The following is a 24,223-nucleotide window of genomic DNA, read 5'->3' on the forward strand; positions in this document are numbered from 1 at the left end:
ATACATTAGGTGTATAGCTCAATGAATTTTGGCAGATATATGCATCCCTATAAGCATTACCCAAATTAAGAGAGAATATTTCCAACAACCCAGAAAGTCCCCCTGCCCCTTCTAGCCAATCCCACCTCTGACAAAGATTCTTGGTGTCTACAGATAGCAGATTCCACTTTCTCAATGGAGTCACAATTGTACTTGTTTCTGTCTACCTTCTTGAACTTCAACATAATATTTTTTAAGGTCTATTCTGTTATTGTGTGTAGCTGTGACTTGGTATTTTTTTTAATGTACTATAATGTATGAATATAACACAGTCTGTTTTCCATTTTGATCATTTACATAATGTCTGATGGACATTTGTTTTGTTTCCTTCTGTTGTGTTTTAAAGAACCAATTAGGAGAGATGGAGATGAATAGAATAAAAAATTAAGGGAAAAAAAGATTGTTTTAAGAAAAGAAAAAGAAAAATAAATGACAGAAAACAAGACTTCAAGTTGTCTCTTACGGCTGATTAGCCGGTCCTATCTTACCCTCAGATTTTAACATCCACAAAACAAAAGAAAAAACCACTTCGTTTTAGATATCTTGCACATAGCTTAATTCAGATCAGCCACTAGTTATGTGAGACCCAAGAACCAAAGTTTCAGAACTATCTCCTGAAATTCTGTATGATATTTTCTTTTCTTTTTTCTAATGTTGTGTTATGTTAGTCATCATAAAATATATCATTAGTTTTTGATGAAGTGTTCCCAGATGCATGGTTTATGTACAATATCCAGTGCTCCATGCAATATGTGCCCTCATTAATAACCACCACCAGGCTCACCCACCCCTCCAACGCCCTCCCTTCTATAATCCTCAGTTTGTTTCTTGGAATCCACAGTCTCCCATGGTTTGTCTCCCCTTCCGATCTCCCCCAGTTCACATTTCCTTTCCTTCTCCTAGTGTCCTTCATGTTATTCTGTATGTTCCACAAGTAAGTAAAAACATATGATAATTGATTTTCTCTGCTTGACTTATTTCATTCAGCATAATCTCCTCCAGTCCTGTCCATGTAGATACAAAAGTTGGGTATTCATCCTTTCTGATGGAAGCATAATATTTCATTGTATATATGAACTATATCTTCTTTATCCACTTGTCTGTTGAAGGGCATCTAGGCTCTTTTCACAGTTTGGCTACTGTGGCCATTGCTGCTATGAACATTGGGGTACAGATGACCCTTCTTTTCACTACATCTGTATCTTTGGGGTAAATACCCAGTAGGGCAATTGCAGGGTCATAAGGTCGCTCTATTTTTAACTTCTTAAGGAATCTCCACACTTTTCCAAAGTGACTGTACCAACTTGCTCTCCCACCAGCAGTGTAAGAAGAGGGTTCCCCTTTCTCCACTCCTCTCCAACACTTGTTGTTTCTTTTCTTATTAATTTTGGCCATTCTAACTGGTATAAGGTGGTATCTCAATGTGGTTTTGATTTGAATCTCCCTGATGTTTAATGATGATGAACATTTTTTCGTGTGTCTGTTAACCATTTGTATATCTTCTTTGGAGAAGTGTCTGTTCATGTCTTCTGCCCATTTTTTGATGTGATTATCTGTTTTTTGAGTGTTGAGTTTGAGGAGTTCTTTGTAGATCTTGGATATCAACCCTTTGTCTGTAGTGTCATTTGCGAATATCTTCTCCCATTCTGTGGGTTGCCTCGTTGTTTTGTTGACTGTTTCTTTGCTGTGCAAAAGTCTTTTATCTTGATGAAATCCCAAAAGTTCATTTTTCCTTTTGTTTTCTTTGCCTTTGGAGACATATCTTAAAAGAAGTTGGTGTGGCTGATGTTGAAGAGGTTACTGCCTATGTTCTCCTCTAGGATTTTGGTGGATTCTTTTCTCAAGTTGAAGTCTTTCATCCATTTTGAGTTTATCTGTGTATATGGAGTAAGAGAATGGTTGAGTTTCATTCTTCTATATATAGCTGTCCAATTTTCCCAGCACCATTTATTGAGGAGACTGTCTTTTTTTCTATTTAACATTATGATTTGCTTTTAAAAAAAATGATGAAGAGAACAGCATGCACCTTTTCAATGGGTTCAAAATAAGTGTCAGACTGTCTTCCATTAAAGGACTTTGTTTTCTATATGCTATCAAAAAAATTACAGAGCAAGGTTACAGTTCAGCACATGAAAGATATGTTTTCAAAAAAACTTTGAGAAAAATGTGCCCTTAATTTTAATTGAATGTTTTGATCATTTACATAATATTTTAGTATTTCTAATTGATCTCAGAGAGCTTTTAGAGAAGGTTTTTATGCTTGGGGCCCACATCCATCCCTGGAGGTTATTTTGATGAATTGCCTATGTTATTCTCATGAGCAGCAGCTGTGGAGCTCTACTGGACTAAAGTAATAGACAAATTTATAATAGGAAGTGATGTGAAGAAGACTAAGAACACAATGGGAAGGTTCAGGATGGGCCAACCATTTCCTCCAGCCACTGGACACAGTGATGATTACCCAGACACACTGCAGATTACCCTGCAATTCTGATCTGAGGGTTACTGTGACCATCAGCACCCTGTCTAGTGTACCCAGAGGAAATAAACCTTCTGAAATTATGAAACAGCCAGTCACTGAATCACTTCTGGGACCAAGCATGATGCTGGGCTCTGGGGTCACATTGTATGAGCAGTGAACAAAACAGACAAGACTTAGGAAAGCTGAGAATTTCCCTCATCTTTCAAACATGATGGAGGAGGAGAGATGGGCATCTAGTTTAATGTTTTTCAGAAAATTGAGATACATGCAACCTCATTTTGAAGTCTTGGTGTTTGCAACTAAAGAGAATATCAAAATGTGTATTCTGAAGTGCCAAGGACAGTGAGTGTATGCTACTAACTCACTGTCTTCCCAAGGCTTAGAGAAACAATGGGTGTTAAGACTTGGGACTGAGACAGTGTAAGTTTAGGATATAAGGACTTAGGAAGCCAAGCCCAACAAAGAAGAGAAGGCAAGAGTGAAAGGCTTTGTTTGAACTCTAGAGACAAGTGGAAAAACTCCTATCACTTTGGTGGTAGTTCTCATGGATGGGTCAATGTCATTTAAATGTGCCTACTGACACCAGAAGGACAGAAATACAGGTGGTTTGTGTTGTGATAAAATACTTAAGGACTGTCATGTGAGAGAGGGAACCATATATCTTTCCAGTGGGCAATATAAGATTGGGCTATGGGCTCAGTTCTGAGAAGGGCATTCTAAAATTCAAGGCATCTGAAAATAGAGAGGTGACTCTTGAACTTTTGGGTCCTCAGTCATTGGAGAGTTCAAATGGAAATCACACAAATGCTTGAAAGGATTGTGAGAACGAAACAGGACTAGATAATTATGAGGGCTCTTCCCAGGAAATTTTAAGCAGAAGAGTAAATGGGAATTTAACAAACTAGTCTCTGGAACTTTCTGTGGAAGCAGTTGGTTTTATTCTCCTTGGCAGATCCAGAGTGTTTAATGATAATTATTTATGTGTCTATTTTATCTATGTGTCTCTGTGTGTAAATCTAAACTGAAAGCACAAGGACTGTCACAGTATTACATAATTTACTTCTGTGAAAAAAATAAAACTGAACTGTTGACATCCAGCTAGCCAGAAAAGTTGATCAAGAAAACTTTGCAAGTGACTATATCTCTCTTGGATAAATTAAAAAGAATCTGTGTGATTGTATAACCACCTAGAGGGCATTATGAGACCCAGGTGTCTCAGTGACAGAGATTATTTCTGTGTTTATTGGTATAGCATTAATACTGGAATATGGGACATGAGTATACTATAAATAAAATCAGGTCTGTTTATCCAGGATCCAAGGTATATGTCAGATATAATACCATTGACCCTTGCACAATACCAGTTTGAACTGCACAGGTCCACTGACATGTGGATTTTTTTTTTTTTATAAGTAAAGACCTGTATTTTTTCTTCCTTATGATTTTCCCAGTAACATTTTCTTTTCTCTAGCTTACTTTATTATAAGAATAAAGTATATGTAATATATATGACATACACACTATGTGTTAATTGACTTATGTTATTGGTAAGGGGTCAGTCAACAGGAGGCTATTAGTAGTTGAGTTTGAGGACAGTCAAAATTTATATGCAGATTTTCAACTGTAGGGGGGAGTTAGCACTCCAACCCCTGTGTTGTCCAAGGGTCAATTGTAATTCATAGACAGTTCAGGTTATTTAAGAATCATACATGTACCTGCACAGAAAAAATAATGGATGGTTGCTTAGCAAAAAGGGAGAGAGCCTAGTTGTGTTCTAGAAGTGCTAGGGGGACAGTGTGATGGGAACTTTTATCCAATGAAGCCAAACTCTTGGAAGAAGTAGCCAGGTGTAAAGGAGAAGCTCTTGCATGTGATGTCAGGATGTTTGTAGTTCAGGCCTGGAGCTGCTTCCAGTTACCTTATTGAATAACTCATTATTTAATTTAGCAAATTAATGAACTTGCTTGGGCCTGAGTTTATTGCTTAGTGAAATGTGGTTATTAAATTAGATCATCTCTAAAGTTATTCCTTGTTCTAACTTTTGAAAGTGGGCGATAAGGATGTAATATAATAAATTAAGATTTCATTCAAATCCATAAATGATTAGAATTGAGAAACAAGATATGATTCTGAGGCACATATAGTGATTTTCCATTTGTTGAGATTAGCAAGAATTAAGATGGCTGAGGACCTCCACAAACCTTGATCTCTCTGTCCTCTTCTAATGCTTCGTGAGCAAGTGTAGCTTCCTTGAAAGTATTGTTTTTAAAAATTTCCCATGTTACCTGGCATGAGACCGCGAGAATGGGGGAATGGGACCAAAAGTCTAGAACCCAAGGCTCTTTCTTTCTTATTCTGTTCCTCTCTTAAACTAGCACTGATCCAGTACCTGTGGTGTGGGGGTATGTGCAAGGCTCTAAAGTCATGAGTTTTGCATTGGTACAGCTGAGAGTGCTTAGGAGCAAAGGGATCATCCTTGGTGTTTGAGAAGCTGGGAGCTGGAGGCAGGAATTTTTTTTTTTTTTTTTCCTATTGAAGTATATAGTTGACACACAATGTTACATTAGTTTCCAGTAAACAGCTTAGTGATTTGAGAAGTCTATGGGTTATGTTGTGCTACATACTCATGAGCTACATAGGTTATGCTGTAGCTACACTACTGTCTGTCACCAGACAACATTACTTCGGTACCATTGACCGTATTCTCTCTGCTATAGCTTTCACTCCCGGGTGGGCATGAATTTATAGACAGAAGGTCAGGAAGTACGTTAGAGTCGTGAAACAGAAACTACGTCAAATTTCAGAGAATCAGGACACCTGGTTTGTTTCAGCCAAAGAGGACCTGAAAAGTAGAAAACAGCATTTGAATATCTGCTCTGATTCTTGCAGTAGGGCACCAAGGGGTAAAATCAAGACTTTGTAGAATAAAAATATGTCAAGTTGCTGTCTTCTCTTTTATAGTCCAAAATGTCTGGCATAAACTAATCTGTGACTCGTCCTACTAGGAATGAAATCTCTTGAGAGGGTCTGTAAGCCTATTTTATGGAGAGATGAACACAGGCCTGTGAGTGTGGCCAGAGCTGTCTTCTCCTTAGCTCAGTTCACTGCATCTGGGGGAAAAATCATTCCCTTTGGACAGTTTATCACTGTCCACCGGGGAGAGATCCGTTTACTGATGTGTCAAGGTGTTTCCAATTATATATGAAAATATGAAACCTGCAAAGTAGTATAGCTACTATTTTTGACTCACTGTCAAAGACTTCTTGCATCCATTGTGTACCTCATCTGTGGAAACCAGTTACAGAGCTCAGAGGGATTCACAGGAAGGTAAAGTGAGTGACAACACAAGACAAAAGTGGGGAAGAAGGGAGCAAAGAGAAATTTAGAAACCAGGGCTCTAAAATTTGTTTGTATAGAATTCTCCCCAGTGTCCTGCTTCAAATTATTCTTTTTTTCTGAGATCCCTTTTCCTCTGTCTATATCAAGTTCAGGGAAATATTTGGTTCCTTTAAAAATCTTTGACTTGAAGGATGCCTTTCATTTGTAGACAGTGTCACATCTATAGGTAAGGCAATTTCCTACCTAAGGAGCTAGTCTAAATTTCTAAAAGGAAACAGCAATTATCAACCACCCCTATAGGCTACATAAAAATGAAAATGGAATGGGGAAAAAAGACTTTCATAATCTATTTCCTTCATTTGGTGATAGCCTTAGGCTCTAAATCTCATCCTGTAGAACATCACATGTCTGGCCTTAGTTTTATTCAGCTCGATTCCATGGCCCTAAATCTTGTGAAAGGCATGATATAAACTTAAGAAATTAGATTTTTCATGGATTTATGTGGGACTGGGAAAATGCATCCTCATGACCTACAGGGGAGCACAGTGGCTCTGTTTCTACAACTGCTGAGAAATGCTGTACTTATTTTTTTTTTTTCTGGGAGATGCAATAATTGAAGTCATAAGAAATCTAGGTAAGCAGGTGGTATCCGAGAGGCCCTGCCAATGATAACACATTATTCTGAGCAGGGAGTAAAGCAACAGAGATACAGAAGCAGGCAGAAGCAGACAGTAGTTAAAAATTCAATCACGCAAGCAGCTGGTATTTAAATGTGTATATATATATATATATATGTTTGTAAGAAGCAGGACTGTAATTTAAAAACTGTCATTCTGGAGCAGTTATCCTGCCCATAGTGATGGGGTTCGGTGGGTGACTGTCAAATGCTAGGCAGGGCTCTATTTCCATGTACCTTAGATACAGGGTAGGTTTGGTAGACTGAATAAGAGCTCCCCAAATGTCTAAGTCCTACTTCATGCATCTGGTGGCCCTGTTAATTTACATAGTAAAAGGGACCTTGCAAATGTGGTTAGATTAAAGATTTTTGAAATAGAGAGACTATCCCAGATTACCTGGCTGCGCCCACTTCAATCAGGAGGATCAGCATCAATAGCAGGAGAAGGGGCAAGAAGCAAGAGGGTGGAAAGACGCGGGAGAGCAGTGTGGACCACGCAACGGGGTTGGCTTCTAGAACATCGAAAACCAGCATTCCGACTCTCTCCTCAGAGCTCCCAGAAGGAATCAGTGTTGCAGCCCTCTTGATTAAACCCAGTGAGCCTGATTTGAGACTTCCTAACTCTAGAGCTGTGAGAGAATAAATCTGTGTTGTTTCAGTAACTGAGTGTATGGTGATTTGTTACAGAAACAATCGGAATCTTGCAGGTTATTCAGGGAGATTCAGGGGAATAATTAAAGGATTTAATTTTCAAGTTCTTATATACAAAGTAGGACGAGGCTCAAGAATATGGCATTAGTTTATAACATTTCATAAGTGCATTGCAACTTGGAAATTATTTTCACATGCATCTTTTAGAAGTAGATTATAATATCAGAGGTGGATTAATATCAACTTTTCCAGAACTCTAAGTCTTAAGATGTTTAGCTAGACTTTCTGAAACTCTGACCACTAAGGCAAGGATTGGTCCCAGAATTCAGAACATGTAGAGCAAGACTTAGAAGAAAGTGATTTCTGAACTGTAAAAGGTTTTTGGATGTGTACAGAATATAACAGCTTCTGATGGACTCCCAGGTCATATAATTAAATCATAGGTTTTCATGTACTGGCTTTTGCCTCAATTGTATTTTCTTAGTCACTAAACTGTGCCAAAAATAGAGGAGCAAATTTTCATGTGAAATGATTTTTTTTTTAAACTGGAAAAATACACCAAAATGTTTTAATGTTGGAATTAGAGTTGGCTTTTATTTATCATTTACTTTTATATTGCAATTATTTCTCAACAAGCATGTATAACTTTTATAGTTAGAAAAACTTAGTATTGGGTGTAATTTTTTTTTTTTCCTTTTTGCCTCCTTCAATACTTGTGGTTCTTATTCTTGCTTTGGATAGAGATTTCTTTAGGAGTTGGATAAACACTTGTGAGTCGGTGTACATAAATGTCCACCAGCACACCATCATTTTCCCTTTAGTATAAATTCAGGAGAATCACAGAGAATCCAAAAATCCATCCACAAAACTGCTGGGAGTCTTTGAATCCCATCTAAGTCCCCATTGTTGATTTGGTGCTGTGACAGCTAGTTACACTGAATAGCCGAGTGCTAGGTGGGCATGGTACGGTAGAAAACACAGGAGCTTAACATCTGACTCCTCCACTTCCTGGCAGTGTAAACACATGAATCATTTAACATCTTGAGGGCTTAACTTTCTCTGCTATTAAATGGAGATCTGGATACTCCCTTCAATAAATGCTAAAGCTCTGCAGGCACAGCTCCCTTGGCACCACCACCACCACCAACAAAAATGCTAAAGCTTGTCACAGACTATTAAACCCATATTATTTAGGTGTTTTAAAAGTTGAGAGAGACATTGTTTTTGTTTACGTGTAAAGAATTATGACTAAAATCTATACTCTAATGTGTTCCTAATTTCTACTTAACTATTATCGAGAAAAATGCAAGTGTAAATTTAGAGAGGTATTGCACCCTCTTAAGATGGTAACAAAAAGAGCTATCTAAAGTCTTGAATTTGATCCTTAGAGTTTGCAAGTGATTCTCCTTTGGAAATCACTAGTGCTTCACCATAACGTTTGCCAGCGTGAGGAATTTAGTTCACGTATGTTGGCACATATACATATGTGCATGTGTGTATGCATGCATACATGTGTGTGCAGACACACATTTATATACGTGCTTGATCTATGCATAACAAATACAAAGAACATAATCAGTCTAGAGCAATTAATTGTTGTGAAACTGATCTTTCTAGTAATTGAATAGATACTGTTTCTAGTAATTGAATAGATACTGTTTACCATGTCAAATATAGGTAAAATTATATATATATATATATATATATATATATATATATGCACAAAGAATCTTTGCAAAGAGATTATAAATGAATGCTTATTTCTTAATTTTTTGGACCTTGGCTAATATTTTTTCTGTTAAGATATTTGTCTTTTTTAAAAACCAACAAATTAATATATCGTTAAAATTAATGTTATCATCTACCACTACTGATTTAGAGTAAGGAGATACATTAATATTCATAGCTCTGAAATGAATGCTATGCACATTTTGGGTTTATTTTAATACAGAATGCTGGAAGCCACTAAGGATTTTTTTTATCCAATGTATTAGTCAGATAAAAAAAAAAATACTCTAGATTTGTAGAGTTAAGCCATCTGCTAGTATCAGTCTGGTATGGCTTCTATAGGAAAGAATGTTTGCAAGTTTTTGGTACCAATAGTTTTCACTTTTTCTTTATTGAATCAAAATATTAAGTAACAATAAAATTCCTTCCAGGTTTTTTTTTTTTTAATAGATGGAAATCTTTCACCTACTAGAAATAAATGTATCCAGCAAAATACATCAACAAGATTGTTATAACATCAATACAACTACTTATTTCCTGAAAATTTAATTTAAAATGCTTTAACATTCACTTTGATTAGCCTTTGAATCTAACATAAAAGTCAATCATAGTTTCACAGAAAACATATGATGTTGAACTTGAACTGTAGTGGGTACGTATTCAATCTCAATTAACTAGCTGAAAATATGTCCCAAGTGCATCTTAGAACATTACTTTTTGATGTTCTTCCGAATGAGTAAAAAAGGAAGAGGAACATCAGTATTGTCCACATTACCAGGATTATCTTACACATTTTCAAAATGGCCCCATTTATCTGGGGGGAAAGGGATGAAAACATAAATGCTGATATATCCTTTGTAACCCCACTTCAGCTCATGTCAAATTAGTTTACAAGAAAGTATTTGTGAAAAAATTTTGGATCTTCATATTTTACCCTTAATTTAGGAGATATTTAAAATGTTCAAAAGTGATTAGTTCACAAAGGAAACCATGTTACAAATTGAAGTACATCCCTCACTGTATACAGATGATCAAATAAGTAACTAGGAAATGTTTGAGACATTTTTTTTTTTTCAACCTTATCTATCCCTCCAATTCAGACACACTGGGAAACAAAGAAATTACGCAAAGAAAAATATCAATGAAACCAGAGATGCTTTAGGCTGCAGGTGCTCTGAAGGACCTACAATCTTTTTCAACTAGAAGATGTGTGGTGTCTAATTCAACTATAGAGAACAACAGACTTACTTATAAAACTACAACTTCTATATATAGACTTATATAGTACAATTATACCGTATTTCATTGATTATAAAATGCAAATATACTCTATGTATAAATGTCTCTGAAATTGGTATACATCTCTTAATCTATGACATGACATATTTTAGTAAAGTTTTTTCCTTTTATTATCATATCTAAAATAATGCATCCTAAAATCAGTGGTTTTGAGGATCTCAATTTGGCTAAGTTGAAATAATTGTTGCAGCAGTGGCAGAAATGAAAGATAAAAACACAAATTGTTATTTTGTGAAACATAGCATCTGATACAGACATCAATACCATTCAATATATTTTTTGAACCTTTTTTGCTTAAAGTTAAAGCAAACACAAAAATTATGTACTTTTTTTAGTAAGCCATACAGAAACTTATCTACTTGGAATATAAGCAGTCAACATAACAAAATCACCTAAAACATAGCAAAAACTCAGAAGTCAAGGGAGAAGAAAATCACCTTTGATAATGAAATTAACACGAATAAGGCTGTTTCTTGTTTATATGCACTCCTCCATTAGAATTCATTTAGTTTATAGACACTTCTGATAAATATGCCCATCAGTGCTTCTAATTTACAATGGATTAGATGTATCGGATTTGAAAAAGTGCACATTATCAGTTGGCAATGCAAAAGTGAAGAAAATAGCATTTGGGAGGATGAGTCACAAAGATCAGTAGTACATATTTCTTTGCGGCTGAGTAATATCCCATTGTATATGTATACCACAGCCTCTTTATCTATTCCTCTATGGATGAACACTCAAGTTGCTTCCATATCGTGGTTACTGCAAATAATGCTACAATAACAAAGAGGTGCATATATCTTTACGAATTAGTGTTCCTCATTTGCAGCAACATGGATGGAACTAGAGTGTATTATGCTAGGTGAAATAAGTCAGTCAGAGAAAGACAAATACCATATAGTTTCACTCAATATATGGAATTTAAGAAACAAAATAAAGAAAGAAAAAAGAGATAAACACACACAAACACACACACACACCCAGTCTCTAAATATAGAGAACAAAGTGGTCATTGCCAGAGGGAGGTGGGTGGGTGAGGGAATGAGTGACATAGGTGAAGGGGATTAAGGATACATTTATCATGATGAATGCCAAGTAATTACAGAATTGTTGAATCACTATATTGTACACCTGAAATATAAAACTCTATGTTAATTATACTGGAATCTAAAAAAAAAAAAAAAAAAGATAATAGTAGAGTTCTCTCCAATTCAAGTACAATCAGTCTCACATCTTCCAGTAAGGCCCACAGTTATCTCTGATGGAATTCAGAATTCAAACTCCATGTCCTCATAGACTGAGGCTAAATCATCAAGCAAAGGCTAAAATACTCTTTGTATACCCTACTAATGGGGTTGAGAATATGTGTAATCCAAATCGAACATTAGATCCCTTGGTGCTTAAAGAGATCAGCTATGGGGTAATTCATCCTTGAAGGACTGGGCTAAGCATGCTTTTCTGACCTTTTTATTTGATAATAAATATCTATGTATTCAACTTCTTAATTCTTTCAGTAATCAATTTTTAAAGTAAACAACTACTTATCAAGTGCCTACTCTGGTACCATTTTAAGCACTGGATAGTGTGGCAGTTGACCAATTAAACCAAATATGTTTCTTCATATATTTCAAAGTAATAAGACAGTTCAAATAAATAAGGAAATATACAGAATTTTTAAAAAGTTTTAAGTGTTATGTAGAACCATAAAGAAGGAAGGAAGAAGGAAGGGGTTATGTTTGGGGGTTGCAATTATCGACAGATTTGCCAGAGAAGATCTCATGAGAAGATAATATGTGAGCAAAGACTTGAAAGAGGTGAAGTAGTCAGATTGAAGAACAAATACAAATGTCCTGCTATAGGATAGGAGCATGCCAGGTGGTTTGAGGAACTGCAACTGGTGAATGAAGACAAAGAAGTAGAAATTATGTCAGAGAACAAATGAAAGCAGATGTGGATACAAGTCATATGGGACATTGTAGGCACTGTGAGGTCTTCAGTTTCTATAGAAGTATAAGATTTTGAACAGGGGTGTGATGAAATCTTATTTATATTTTCAACACTTTGGCCACAGTGTTGAGGATGTATCAAGGAAGAGCAAAAGTGGTTCCCAGGGGACCAGTTAGGTTGCTTTTATAATAGCCCAAAAGATGATGATGGTAGGTAGTAGTGGAGAAAGCGATAGAGAAGAAAAAATGATGATATTTTTGATATATCTTGAAAATAGACTGAATAGATTTTGCTAAGGAATTATATATGGGATTCAAAAGAAAGAAATGAGATTAGTGTGATGCCAAACTTTTTGATCCATGGAACAAAAAGAATGGAGTTGTCATTCCATAGGTAGGTAAGATTAGAGAAGCACAAGTTTGAGAAGGAAGAATACGAGTTTGATTTTAGCCATGTTAAACATGAGATGCCTGTGATACATCCTCACTAAGATGGAACAGATGAAAATGGAGTGGTGAAGAACTATTACCAAGAGCTACTATATGTTGAGTTTCCAATGTGACAGGCACTGCTTTAAGTGTCTGACACATTGTTGTCATTTAATTATCGTAATAACCTTTTTGTATTATAATGACTGAAGTAGAAAGTGATACCGAGGATTAAATGAATTGCTCAAAGACATGCAGTCAAGCCTATGTTTGCCTTACTCCAATTGTGATTTTAGCAACTGCTTTATATCATATTCCAGGCAGAGGGAACAACATGCAAAGCAGAGAGGTCAAAGGGGCATGGGATCATCAAGAGAACTGCAATCGCAGGGAAGACATTTGAATAATCGCCTTCCAATGAATGAATGTTTTGTGATTCTTTACAGTTTTAGAATTGTTTTCTCATAGGCACAAGCATTAATCTCTACAAGGGAGGGAAATGGTTTTATTACCAGTATTCAGTGGGTGGGAAAAGGTTTTACAGAGCCAAGTTCACACATTTAGTCAATTAAAAACTAAAGTTAGAACTAAAACTGCTCGCTCCAAAATTAAAAAAATAAATAAATATATATTTTGTATTCTTCTGAATATTTTAAATTTTATCATGAATCCATTTAGGACATGAAAAATACACATGAGAATACATTTATTTCGATATTGGAAAAAAAAAAAAAACCATGGGAATTGGAAAGGAATTTACAAGATAGGAATGAGTGAACTGGAAAATAAGTATAATAGTAGTAGTAGTAGTAGTAGTAGTAGTAGTCATTTTTGAGCACCTAGGAGGTGCCAGACACCATACTAGGATCTTTATATTCATTTACTAAATTTGATCTCACAAGAATTGAAAACGAGATTCTATTATTTCAGCTTTAAAGATGAAGAAATTGAGGCCGAGAGAGACTAAGACAACTTGCTGGAGCTCATTGTACACCAGGTAGTGGCAGAGTTAAGAAACAAACCAAGACTGTGAAATCAGAGTTCAGACTGCTCACAGGCTGGTCAGGGGCCGCTTTACCTAGGCAGTACTTTATTTTTTGTTTTTACAAAGTCAAAGGTAAAATTAATAACTCCCGGGGGGGGGGGTCTCATAAGTGAGAAACTATTTTCTGAATTACAGCAAGGTATAGATTTGTATTCACTCGCCCTGAACGGGTGGATACAAATTTCACTGTAGTTTGCCCACACTTTTATCACAGCTTAAGACAGCAGATGGCTCTCTTGCGTTTTCTTTCGCTTACCTCCTCGATCTGTAAACAACTAAACAGTGTTTTGGGGAGGTAAAAAGAAAACACAAGGATTAAACTAAAGGACCTTGATTATCCCAATGCTGCCTCCCCGGCCCCCCGCCCGGCTCCCTTAACACGGGAAACCCCGTAAAATAGAGGACCGATTGTGGCTTGTGAAAACGCCCTGCCTGAGGAATCCGCGGTTGCCCGCGCTGCACCAGGGGTCGGAATCCATCAGGACAGAAAGAGTTATTTCTCGTTATCAAAGAGCTGAAAGGCTTGATGCTAAGAGGAGTGTTATTAATGTTAGTGGAAGCTGTGAGGATTAATTTCCTTTCCACCTTGATGGGGAGAAAAAAAAGATGGAAAGCGGCCCTGAAGGGAGGGAAGTATCAGAGACTCAACAGCCAGCGCTCCACACCCGGGAACCTGCTTTTGCTGGGAGAGCTACCCTGGGGGCAGGATCCCTGTCCGCGGTGCTGAACCTCAGCCTGCTCTGGAGGGTGCTGAACAAAGACGGGGGGGGGGGGGGGAGGCGGGGGCGGGTGGTGTCTGAAGGAACCAAAACCCCCACCTCCAATTACCCAAACTGAGGAACTGGGGAAAAGACTGCACTCTAAGAAAAATGCCCGGAAAGTAAATAATTGACACAGCTATAATAATAAGCAGCTTAAAATTAATACAGTAGACACATATGTCAGAGGATAGAAAAACCTTTCAAAGCACACTAGGTTATGTTGATTGGGGGAGTAGTACTAGATTTAAGAGGTCACCATCCTTACCGTTTGGCTTCTTAGAAAAGCTCACCACTAGCTTTAGATAAATATGTTTATTTATTTATTTTTAGGATTCATTTTTTAAAAATTAACATATAATGTATTATTTGCCCCAGGGGTACAGGTCTGTGAATCATTGGGCTTACACATTTCACAGCACTCACCATAGCAGGTACCCTGCCAATGTCCATAACCCAGCCACCCTCTCCCTACCCCCGACCCCCCAGCAACCCTCAGTTTGTTTCATGAGATTAAGAGTCTCTTTTGGTTTGTCTCCCTCCCAATCCCATCTTGTTTTATTTTTTCCTTTCCTACCTTCCACAACCCCCGACCCTGCCTCTCAAATTCCTCATATCAGAATGTTTGAGTGTAATTCATTCAGAAGTTCCAGTCTATAAAGCCTGAAATGTCTGAATGGCCTCTCTTCAATAATGGAAGAAGCTCCTCTTTATGTTCACCCAGCTTTGTTTCTGTGAATTTTAAAGAAGACACAATTAAATAGCCATCTCTGCAAAATGGCCTTTCCTTTTTCAGCAGGAACATGACAACACAACATGAATACACACTTAGTAAAAATATAAGAACAAAGACATTAAAATAGAAAATAAAGTGATAGAGAAAGAGCAAAATAGTTAACACACCCCTTTTCCTCACTTATACTATCTCCTGTGTTACTAGGGATTACAAATTTCTGGCAAAATTACTTCTGCATGTTCCTTTTAATAACTGATTATTTTGTAGATATAATAACATACCAAGGTGTGGCAAATAAGCTTACAGAGTATGTTCTTAAATGTCAAATACAATATACATCATCCTAAAGCCAATGGTGATTGCACTGGACCCTAATCTATATACAGTCTTTTAATGTTCTTCCATAAAGAAAACTTGCTAGTAAACATGGGGTAAACAGTGAGTTACAGATGAGAAATAATTGCTTATGTTGAAAGGTTGTGGATAAGCTCTGTGGAGCAGAAGGTGTCTAGCCTCACTATAATCAACACTGGGCTGAACTTCTCCCACTTGCTGGGTTGCAAGTCTTTGTAGTAGTTGACTGCCTATTCTTAAGACAAAGAGAAAGTGTGTCTTGGTTCAGAACTGTTCTCAGGACTGTTGGCAGTGTGCCTTCCCCTTTCCTGCTCTAAGGCAGTCACCAGAGAAGTGATTATTAAAAGTCTCTCAATTAACAAATGAATTTTCTTTCCTCAATTCTTCACAGCAGATTGCTAGAAGTCTAGTTTTTTCATTTCTTTTCTTTACCTTCCTGAAAGGATAAGCCAAACAGATTAAAGGGAAGGGGAAAAGGTACAAAACCACAGGAGCAAAACCTACACTTGCTTCTGTCATTCAGAGTGTATCCTAGAAACCACAGATCTGTATTCATCCAAGCATGAAGTGTTTCTCTCACAACCTTCTTTCCCAGGGTACCCTCTCCTTGCTCCCTTCCTCTTGGACCTTTATGTTTTCAGTTATCCAAGACGGAACACTGCCAGGACACAGACAGGAAGTCAAGGGGAGGAGGCAGCAGCTGTTCCATTTGAATCTCAGACACAGTTCGTATGGCTTTGCTCCTTGACAGAGCAAAGGGACAGGGACGACAAACGCAGCAGCTCGAGTTGAAGTGTCCCTCTGTCTGGCTGCATTTTGTTGTCCCTGGAATACTGTGACACCATCCCCCACCCTTAATACTTCTGCTGTGACTTCTTCAATATTCAGTGGGGGCAGTTATCCTATCCAGCTGCTGTTCTGTAGCTGCCACGGCCGCTGGCCCCTCCTCTTCCTAGTGCCTGAGAGCGAATTTGGGAAGGGGGTCTTTCCGTACGTACAGCCTTAGCACAGCTGCTCACCCTCCCCTCCTCCCTCCTGGTTCCGCTCCGTGTTGTGGTTTAAAACGACAACAGGAGGGAGAGTCCGCAAGTTTGGGTAGACGGGGTGAGGAGTGGAGGCGCCTCCCTCCTCGGGACACACTCTCCTCCCTCCTCCCTCCTCCTCCTTCCCGGGGTGCAGGGGTTTGGGCGCTCCAGGGATTAGCGGGGAGGGCGGAAACCACCTCGCCCTCCAACCGCAGCCGAGAGTTTCTGGGGACCCGGAGACACGTACAGACTCAGAAGCCCTGGCCAAGCCGCGGAAGCCTCGGAAACCTGCGAGTTTCAGCTAAGAAAAAGCGCACCGATATTCCTTCAAGCTCACCTGCTTTGGCTCAGCCTCTTAGCGCCCCACCCCCCTGGATTCCATTTTAGCTTTCTTTCTTTCTTTTTCTTTTTTTTAATCACCATTAATATTTTTAATCATTCCTCTATACATTTTCTTTCTTTCTCTCTGAAGAGAGACATAGGCGGGGAACGGGAGGGAGGTGTAGTGGGGTGGGAACGAAGCTTTGATTAGAGATCTCCGGGGAGAAGATTGCTCTCCCCAGATGCTGATTTCCAAAGCACTTGACAATCACCGGCAGAACCCGCGAGCGGGCGGCGGCGGCGGCGGCGGCGGCACCGGCCGGGGGGCAGCTCGAGCCCGGCGCTGAGTCCCGCCGAGTCTGCCCTGGACGGACGCCCGCGCCGGCCTCCGGCCGGGACCTGCCCTCCATCCCGTGCCCTGGAAGCCGGTGGGCTCGACCTCCCGCCCGGGAGGCGGGAGAGGCTTGAAGGCGGCGCGACTGGCGGTGGCGGCCCCCGACTGGGCTTCGGCGGCGCGGGGTGAGCGGCGGCGCCCACAGCCCCGGCCCCACTCCCGGCTCGGACGCGGCCGGGAGGCGGCCGACGCGACCTCGGCTCCGGGGGCTCGCCCCGCCGCGTCCCGGGGGCGTCTGCGCGCCCGGCCCCGCGCTCCGCCCAGAGGGCGATGGGTCCTAGTCGGGACTGAGCGCCCCGACCCCTCTCCGCAACCCCTCTGGACTCCTCCCCACTCTTCCTCGCGGGCGAGCCGCCCTCTCCTCCGCCCCTTCCCTCTCCCGTGTCCCCGGCTCCCCTTCCCTCCGTCCCCTCCCTCCCGGGACCCATTCCCCGGGCCACCATGGCCGCGGCCATCGCCAGCGGCTTGATCCGCCAGAAGCGGCAGGCGCGGGAGCAGCACTGGGACCGGCCGTCTGCCAGCAGGAGGCGGAGCAGCCCCAGCAAGAACCGCGGGCTCTGCAACGGCAACCTGGTGGATATCTTCTCCAAAGTGCGCATCTTCGGCCTCAAGAAGCGCAGGTTGCGGCGCCAAGGTCTGTGTGGGTCACCGTTGGGAGGCGCGCCCTCGGACCTCTCCCCTCTCCCCACCCGCGAGGGGCCTCTCGGGGCTCCCCTTTCCCTCCCTCCGTCTCCCAGATCCACCCCACCCACCCCCTCGTCTCCCTGCCGAGCGCCGCGAGCGCCTTCCGGCCGCGGGTGGGAGCGGGGAACCTGCTCTCGGGCAACCTGTAGCCGCGGAAAACTCAACCCTGCCGGGAGCCGGCAAGTTGGCCGGTTCGTCGCCCGCTGCCTCTCGCTCCCGCGGCTCCCGCGGGCTAGCTTCCGGGGAGAATCTCTTTCTATCTGAGGGTCTCGGCATCCCCCCCGAGGGTAACATCTGACTCCAGAATGCGGGGGAAAGATCTCCGCAACACCCCGGGGGTTGGGTGGCTGCTTCCAATCTGACTGGAGGGGTCAGGGATGTCTGTGTGTCTGGCCTCACTTGGCCTCCCTGGTCCCCTGGAAACCTCTTTGGCTTCCAGACCTTGGTGAAGGTGGTGATGCTCGCCCCACCCCCGCGCGCCCTCCGCTGGGGCCGGTGTCGGAGTGGAGGGTGTGTGCGAACTGAGGGCGCGTTCAACTGAGATTCACCAGTACGCTCTTAGCCGGCAGCACTGGGCGCGCTGAAGCCCGAGGTCACAGTCTTGGCATGCGGAGAGGGGCCCAGAGGAAGGAAGAATGAGTCCGAATTGAGGGTTTGGCGAGGTGCACATCCCTAATATGCCAATTTAAATTCAAGGACTCGCGAATTACATGAGGCAAAACAAGCAGCTACTACAAGCAGATGACTAGAATAGTTGCCTTACTATACATATTTTTTTTTCCAGAAACAACTAGTGCCCAGCATGACCTGCTTTTGCTGCCTTAAAATGTCAGGGTCTGGGAAGGCAACTTAGGAGCCGGAACCCAACTGCTTTTGTTCATCTCGGCTTGCTTCCACATCCAGTTGCTAAGGGCGATTGTTTTGAGTCTATATGGGGTGTTCTGTGGGAGAAACGGGGATTGCTTGCTTTTCGTAACTAAGTGGGCTTGGCAGGAAACATCGAAGAATATATTTACATTAATAGGAGTATATGTTTGCCCAGCACATTATATTCTTGGTGCCCAGCTGTATTTATTTTAAATACCCTGTTGTTGCAAATACAGGGAAGACAAGCATACGCTCTACATGTGTATCTGAGTGTGTGTGTTCTACACGTTTACGGATTTATGACCAGAAGTTTTAATGCTTATTTGTTTTTTTTTTTTTTTAAGCTGTAGCTAAATAGTTTTTTAAAGGACAATAGCTTCTTGGCACATTAGAAATTAGAAATTATTTGCTCTTAGAATCAAACTTAAAAGGCAAACATTGAAGAAAATTAGAGTGGCAGTTCAAAGGAAGATAAGAATATAGAAATATAATATCTAATTGCATAAATATAATACCTACTGATGAAGTATTTGGGGACAATATTTTCAGATGAGCGTAGGAGCTATTAAGAAAAATGGGTTTTAATTTTCCACTTTGGCTTAGAGCCTTATCCAGCAAACCTTTGTATTACAAGAACAACTCAGTTGTTCAAAACATTGTTGATCCACGGAGTGTCCTGTTATCTTAGAGTGTTTGCTTCTCCCCCTTTTTAAAATCAGATTCTTTTTTAAAACACAGTTTTCACCAGGTGGAGCTCCAAATTTGCCATCTACTTGAAATAAATAAACCTGTTCTTTTCTAGATAAGATTACTCTAATATAAACAATGATTAATACTTACTGTGTGTCTCTTTTAAGTATACAACTAGTAGATTATTTTGTAAATATGGACAATAAGTGTTTTTGCATATTGCATAATGAAGGAAGGTGTGCTTTACACTTCTGTATTTTAAGATGGGGAAATACCTTTTTTCCCCCCAGATATGGGAAGATATCTGAGCTTCCTAATAGTCTGTTATACCATTTTCAACCCTGACTGCTCTCTTGGTATTCATGAGTCCACAATGATACGCATGCATCAATGATCTGTAAGAAAAATATATTTGAGGTCACTTCTGCTCCCTTATTTCCCAAACAGGTGATGGGCTAGAAGGAAATTTCATCAGGACCTTTCCTTTTAATCCTCCTTATATTTCTCATATATAAAGAAATATATTCCTTTGTGGAGAAAAAGATAGATACATCTCTGGAGCATCAGACATCAATTTATTATTATTAATTTAAGCAAAATAAGTATTAAAACCTTATATTTTGTAAGTTGTAAAATGACATCTATATGATTTTATATTACATATATGTTTATTTGAATGAATGAAATATAATTATTTCATTATTTATTTAAATGCTCTTTAAGGAAATATTTTTAAGCATAGTTATTTTTTATCTCCAAACTCAATCTGCATAGGCATTGCCTTCAGGAAATTTAAAAAATCTGATTTGTTAATTTAAAGATACAACTTTAAGGTATGGCAATTTTATATATCTTCACATTTGAATGTCACTAATTTGACAAAGAGTTATTGACTCTTCCTACTCTGCCAGGCACCGTTCCAGGTGTTATGTGTAGAGGAGCGGATAGAACAAATGAAGCCCCTTCCATCATGGAGATTGCAAATGTGGGGTAAAATTCATTGCATACGGAAAGGAACAAAATAAGAAACTTAAAGACCTATAAGGAGAAAGAAGACTGAGGTGGAGGCTGCAGGGGCAAGGGTGGTGGAAGAGAAACCTAATTAGATCAAGTATGCAGGGAGGGCCATGCTGAGAAGTCCAGGCTGAGAGCCGACATCTGAGAAGGACAGTGAAAGCCTCTGAGTTGGGAAAAATCTTAAGCTGTTGAGAGAAGCGAAGGAGATAGAGAAATCCAGTACACTGTCCTCTATATATCATAGTCCTTTGGGCTGAAGTTTACATTTTGACAGGTGAATTCAAATGCACGTGACGTGTCAGCCAACAGAAAACAGAACAAAGAATAGCTCTACATTTTGGGGAAGAGTAATAGACATTTCTTAAATGTAGGGTGTTTTTCCTTTTTAATGCTTCCTTAATTAGTAATTTATTTAATATAAAGAGTATGTCTTATATTTACTTTTGTGCTTTTGGTTGGAGCCCTATCCCCCACTCTGACCAGCTCCTACCCTCATAGAAGGCTGGTTTTTGCACCAGTTGAAGTACCAGTTGTATCCTTTTGTCCTCTTGAAAAGGACAGAAATCTACAAAATGGCTTTTAGAGATTGTGTGGGCACCATGATTATCCCACCTTTCCTGAGTCACCTCTCTCTACCTTTCCTACCTCCAAAGACTCCAAACACCAAAGTTCCTAAAATTAACCATATGCTTTCAAATCCCTCTTCTTTTGTTTGAGCTTTACTCTATATGGTATCTTTTGTCTTCTGTTCACCTGTTGAGATTATCTCCACTTCTTAAAGCTTGGAGAAAATACCATGGCCTCTAGGAAGTCTTCCCTAATTGCAGAGAAGAATAGTTCTCCTGTGGCATTCTATACCTCACTATCATTGTTTATGCCTGATAATAATTAATTGTGCCCCATCCCAAGTTGTGATTGTCATTAAGAGCAAAGTCTGTTTTCTGCACTTTCATAGACTCTCAAATCTTGATAGTGTCTGCCATGTCCTGAGTACTTGGCATTACCTTTGAGTTGAAGCGAAATAGGGATGGTCCATAGGTCCAAAGCTAAAAGAGCATCCTTGAACCACAGTACACTAAATAGATCATTTTAGAAGTATATATACTTTTCAAGTTTTTATATATTTTTCTCTCCATATGTGTGTGTGTGTGTGTGTGTGTGTGTGTGTGTGTAATTAAATATATATATGTCTTTTTTAAAGAACTAGAGGTTGATTACATATAACCAACTTCACTTTAAGGCTTAACTAATTTATCAAAATAGATATTTAGGATTCCTGTTAATTTAGCTAAAGAAAAAAGGGAACAAGGAAACCAACAATTCGCAAACATTTTTATTTGAAATCTTCACTTTTCCTGTAAAAAGTGAAAAACTAAAATAGAAACTACAAGCAATGATGTATAATTAACATTTTATCCTAAAAGTGTTACATTTTCATTATTAGTTTCTAAACCAAAACAAGAGCCTTTATTGCTTGTAAGACAATAACCTTTCAAATTTTTTAGTGTGGCTAATGCAATTATTTCTTAAAATCTACCTTTTTTCCCACTACTATCATAGAAGCCCATGGTATCATGTGTCATGTATGTTTAATCAGTAGTTGTGTGGGTTTCTTACTAGTGCATTTTACCTAAAATAAATTACAGGAGTCATAAGAAACAAGGAAAGAAAAATGAGTACTTAAAATTTGTTTTCCGGTTATTGTATGATATAAAAAGCAGAAATATATGTATGCTTATATCAACAAAACTGCTTTGCTACAGTGTGACAGTGAAACCCATCAGTTATCTTAGGAAAAGTGGTCTTCCTTCTTACAAGGTATTATGTAAGGAAAGGTGGGTCCACCTTCTCAGGAAATAATCAGCAGCAAAAAGTCATTGGGGAGGGCATGTGATTTGGTGAGTGCTGTGAAGTGTGTAAACCTGGTGATTCACAGACCTGTACCCCTGGGGATAAAAATATATGTTTATAAAAAATAAAAAAATTATAAAAAAATAAATAAATAAAATAAAATGCAAAAAAAAAAAAAAAAAACAACCCACCATCCTTTGTGATACTGCTTCAAAGCCATATGAAAACAGCCCACCTGCTTATATTGGTGGTTTAGGTCAATATAAACAAGGGAATATTTTCCCCCTAAGTATCATCCTACTTCTCTTTAGAAAGTATATTTTATTTTATTTTATTTTTTTAGTTATCTAAGGCCAAGTACATGGGAGTCTTCCTACTCATCTTCTGATAATACCTGTTGCTAACTTATTGATAATCAGGATTTTATTATTTGTTAGCTGTATAAAGATAAGACAAAAATCATAGTTTTTCAGTTAAAATGTCTAATTTTTCAATGAGCATGTTTTACCAAATGCAGTGTTCCTATGTGAGAGCTCTTATGGGAGCTTTACTGAATTGCTAAACAAAACAATGTTAGAGATTCTTTAAGAAGTTGACCCTTGCTTGTTTATGCATTTCTTTCTGGGCCTTAATTGTCATGATTTCAATATTCTACATTTGCTCTAGGCTTCTGAAAATGGTTGATGCCACAATGGTCTAATAAACCAAGAAGTGGCACAGCAAGCAAAGTGTAAGACAGCATAGTACTTTAGGTAAGACATAAGGTTGAGTAAGACGATTTGCTTTGGGTTGAGTTAGGTTCATAGGTTGAGTTTACATGTATTGAGAAAATAATACTGTTTGGTATTTGGTGAAGAAATTCTTTGACAGTTCATAATACAAGATTTCAGAAACACCATTTCACTCCAAATCCCCTACCAGATTACCATTAGCAGTTACAGGGTTCACTTTACATTTTGAATTCTTCATGTAGTTCTTCTACATTTAGCCCCCAAATTCTGTTCTTCTGTTAACAGTGTTATTCTACATAATGTTACTATAAGAACATTGTTTTCAAGTAGACAGGTCCTTAACTCCCTTCTTGTTGATATAAAATGATGTTTTTTAAATTTGTTTTACTTAAAAGTAATGGCAGAAATTCAAAGGAAAAGTAGGGTGACATATTTTTCAATCTAATTTATCTATTTACTTTTGGGAATCTAAGTTTCTTTCTAGGTATACTTGATATTCATTTCTTCCCCAATGGTAAGAAATTTAGCCAAAACAGACTATGACATTTCAGCAATATAAATTTGTATATGTTGTTTTAAATGCTGTTATTAGCACTCAAAGGCCAAAAACACACAAAAAAAATTGTAATGGAAACTCAAACATATAAGACAATTTTAACAAGGTTGATGCAATTTAAAGTCAATCATACTTTAAACTTTCATGTGTTGGCATGACTAGGAAACAACTGATTTAGTAATGTGACCTGTAAAGATTACAGTGTTCATTTTAAGAAACTCAGATTACATGAGTATGTTACCATTTACTGTTTACTGGGAGGAAAGCAGTAGGGAGTGGTAGTAGGAATCTAGACACTTTTTTTAAAAGATTTATTTATTTATTTATTTGACAGAGAGAGAGAGATCACAAGTAGGCAGAGAGGCAGGCAGAGATAGAGAGGAGGAAGCAGGCTCCCCGCTGAGCAGAAAACCCCGATGTGGGGCTCAATCCCAGGACCCTGGGATCACAACCCGAGCTGAAGGCAGAGGCTTAACCCACTGAGCCACCCAGGTGCCCCTCTAAACACCTTTTTAAAAACCATTTTTATGACAGCTACTACATTGTCATTCAGGGGAAAGACTCTTTTCATAAAGCTATATTGTGTGAAATATTTGTGTGTG

General features: G+C 39.2%; 1 protein-coding gene across 2 annotated transcripts in view; it reads left to right on the forward strand.

Moving 5' to 3' along the window:
• FGF14 (fibroblast growth factor 14) overlaps positions 1–24,223 on the forward strand; it is a 609,423-nt gene that overhangs the window by 410,528 nt on the left and 174,672 nt on the right. Inside the window, exon 1 of one of the 2 annotated variants that reach the window (XM_059143848.1) lies at positions 17,417–17,859. The exons of the other annotated variant lie outside the window; for it this stretch is intronic. Coding sequence (XP_058999831.1) covers positions 17,667–17,859 — 193 coding nt within the window. The 5' untranslated portion in view covers positions 17,417–17,666. Of the gene's footprint in view, positions 1–17,416; positions 17,860–24,223 lie in introns of those variants that run through there. 2 annotated transcript variants of the gene reach the window in all.

Source organism: Mustela lutreola, chromosome 13 (genome assembly GCF_030435805.1).
Source record: "Mustela lutreola isolate mMusLut2 chromosome 13, mMusLut2.pri, whole genome shotgun sequence".
Classification (NCBI taxonomy): domain Eukaryota; kingdom Metazoa; phylum Chordata; class Mammalia; order Carnivora; family Mustelidae; genus Mustela; species Mustela lutreola.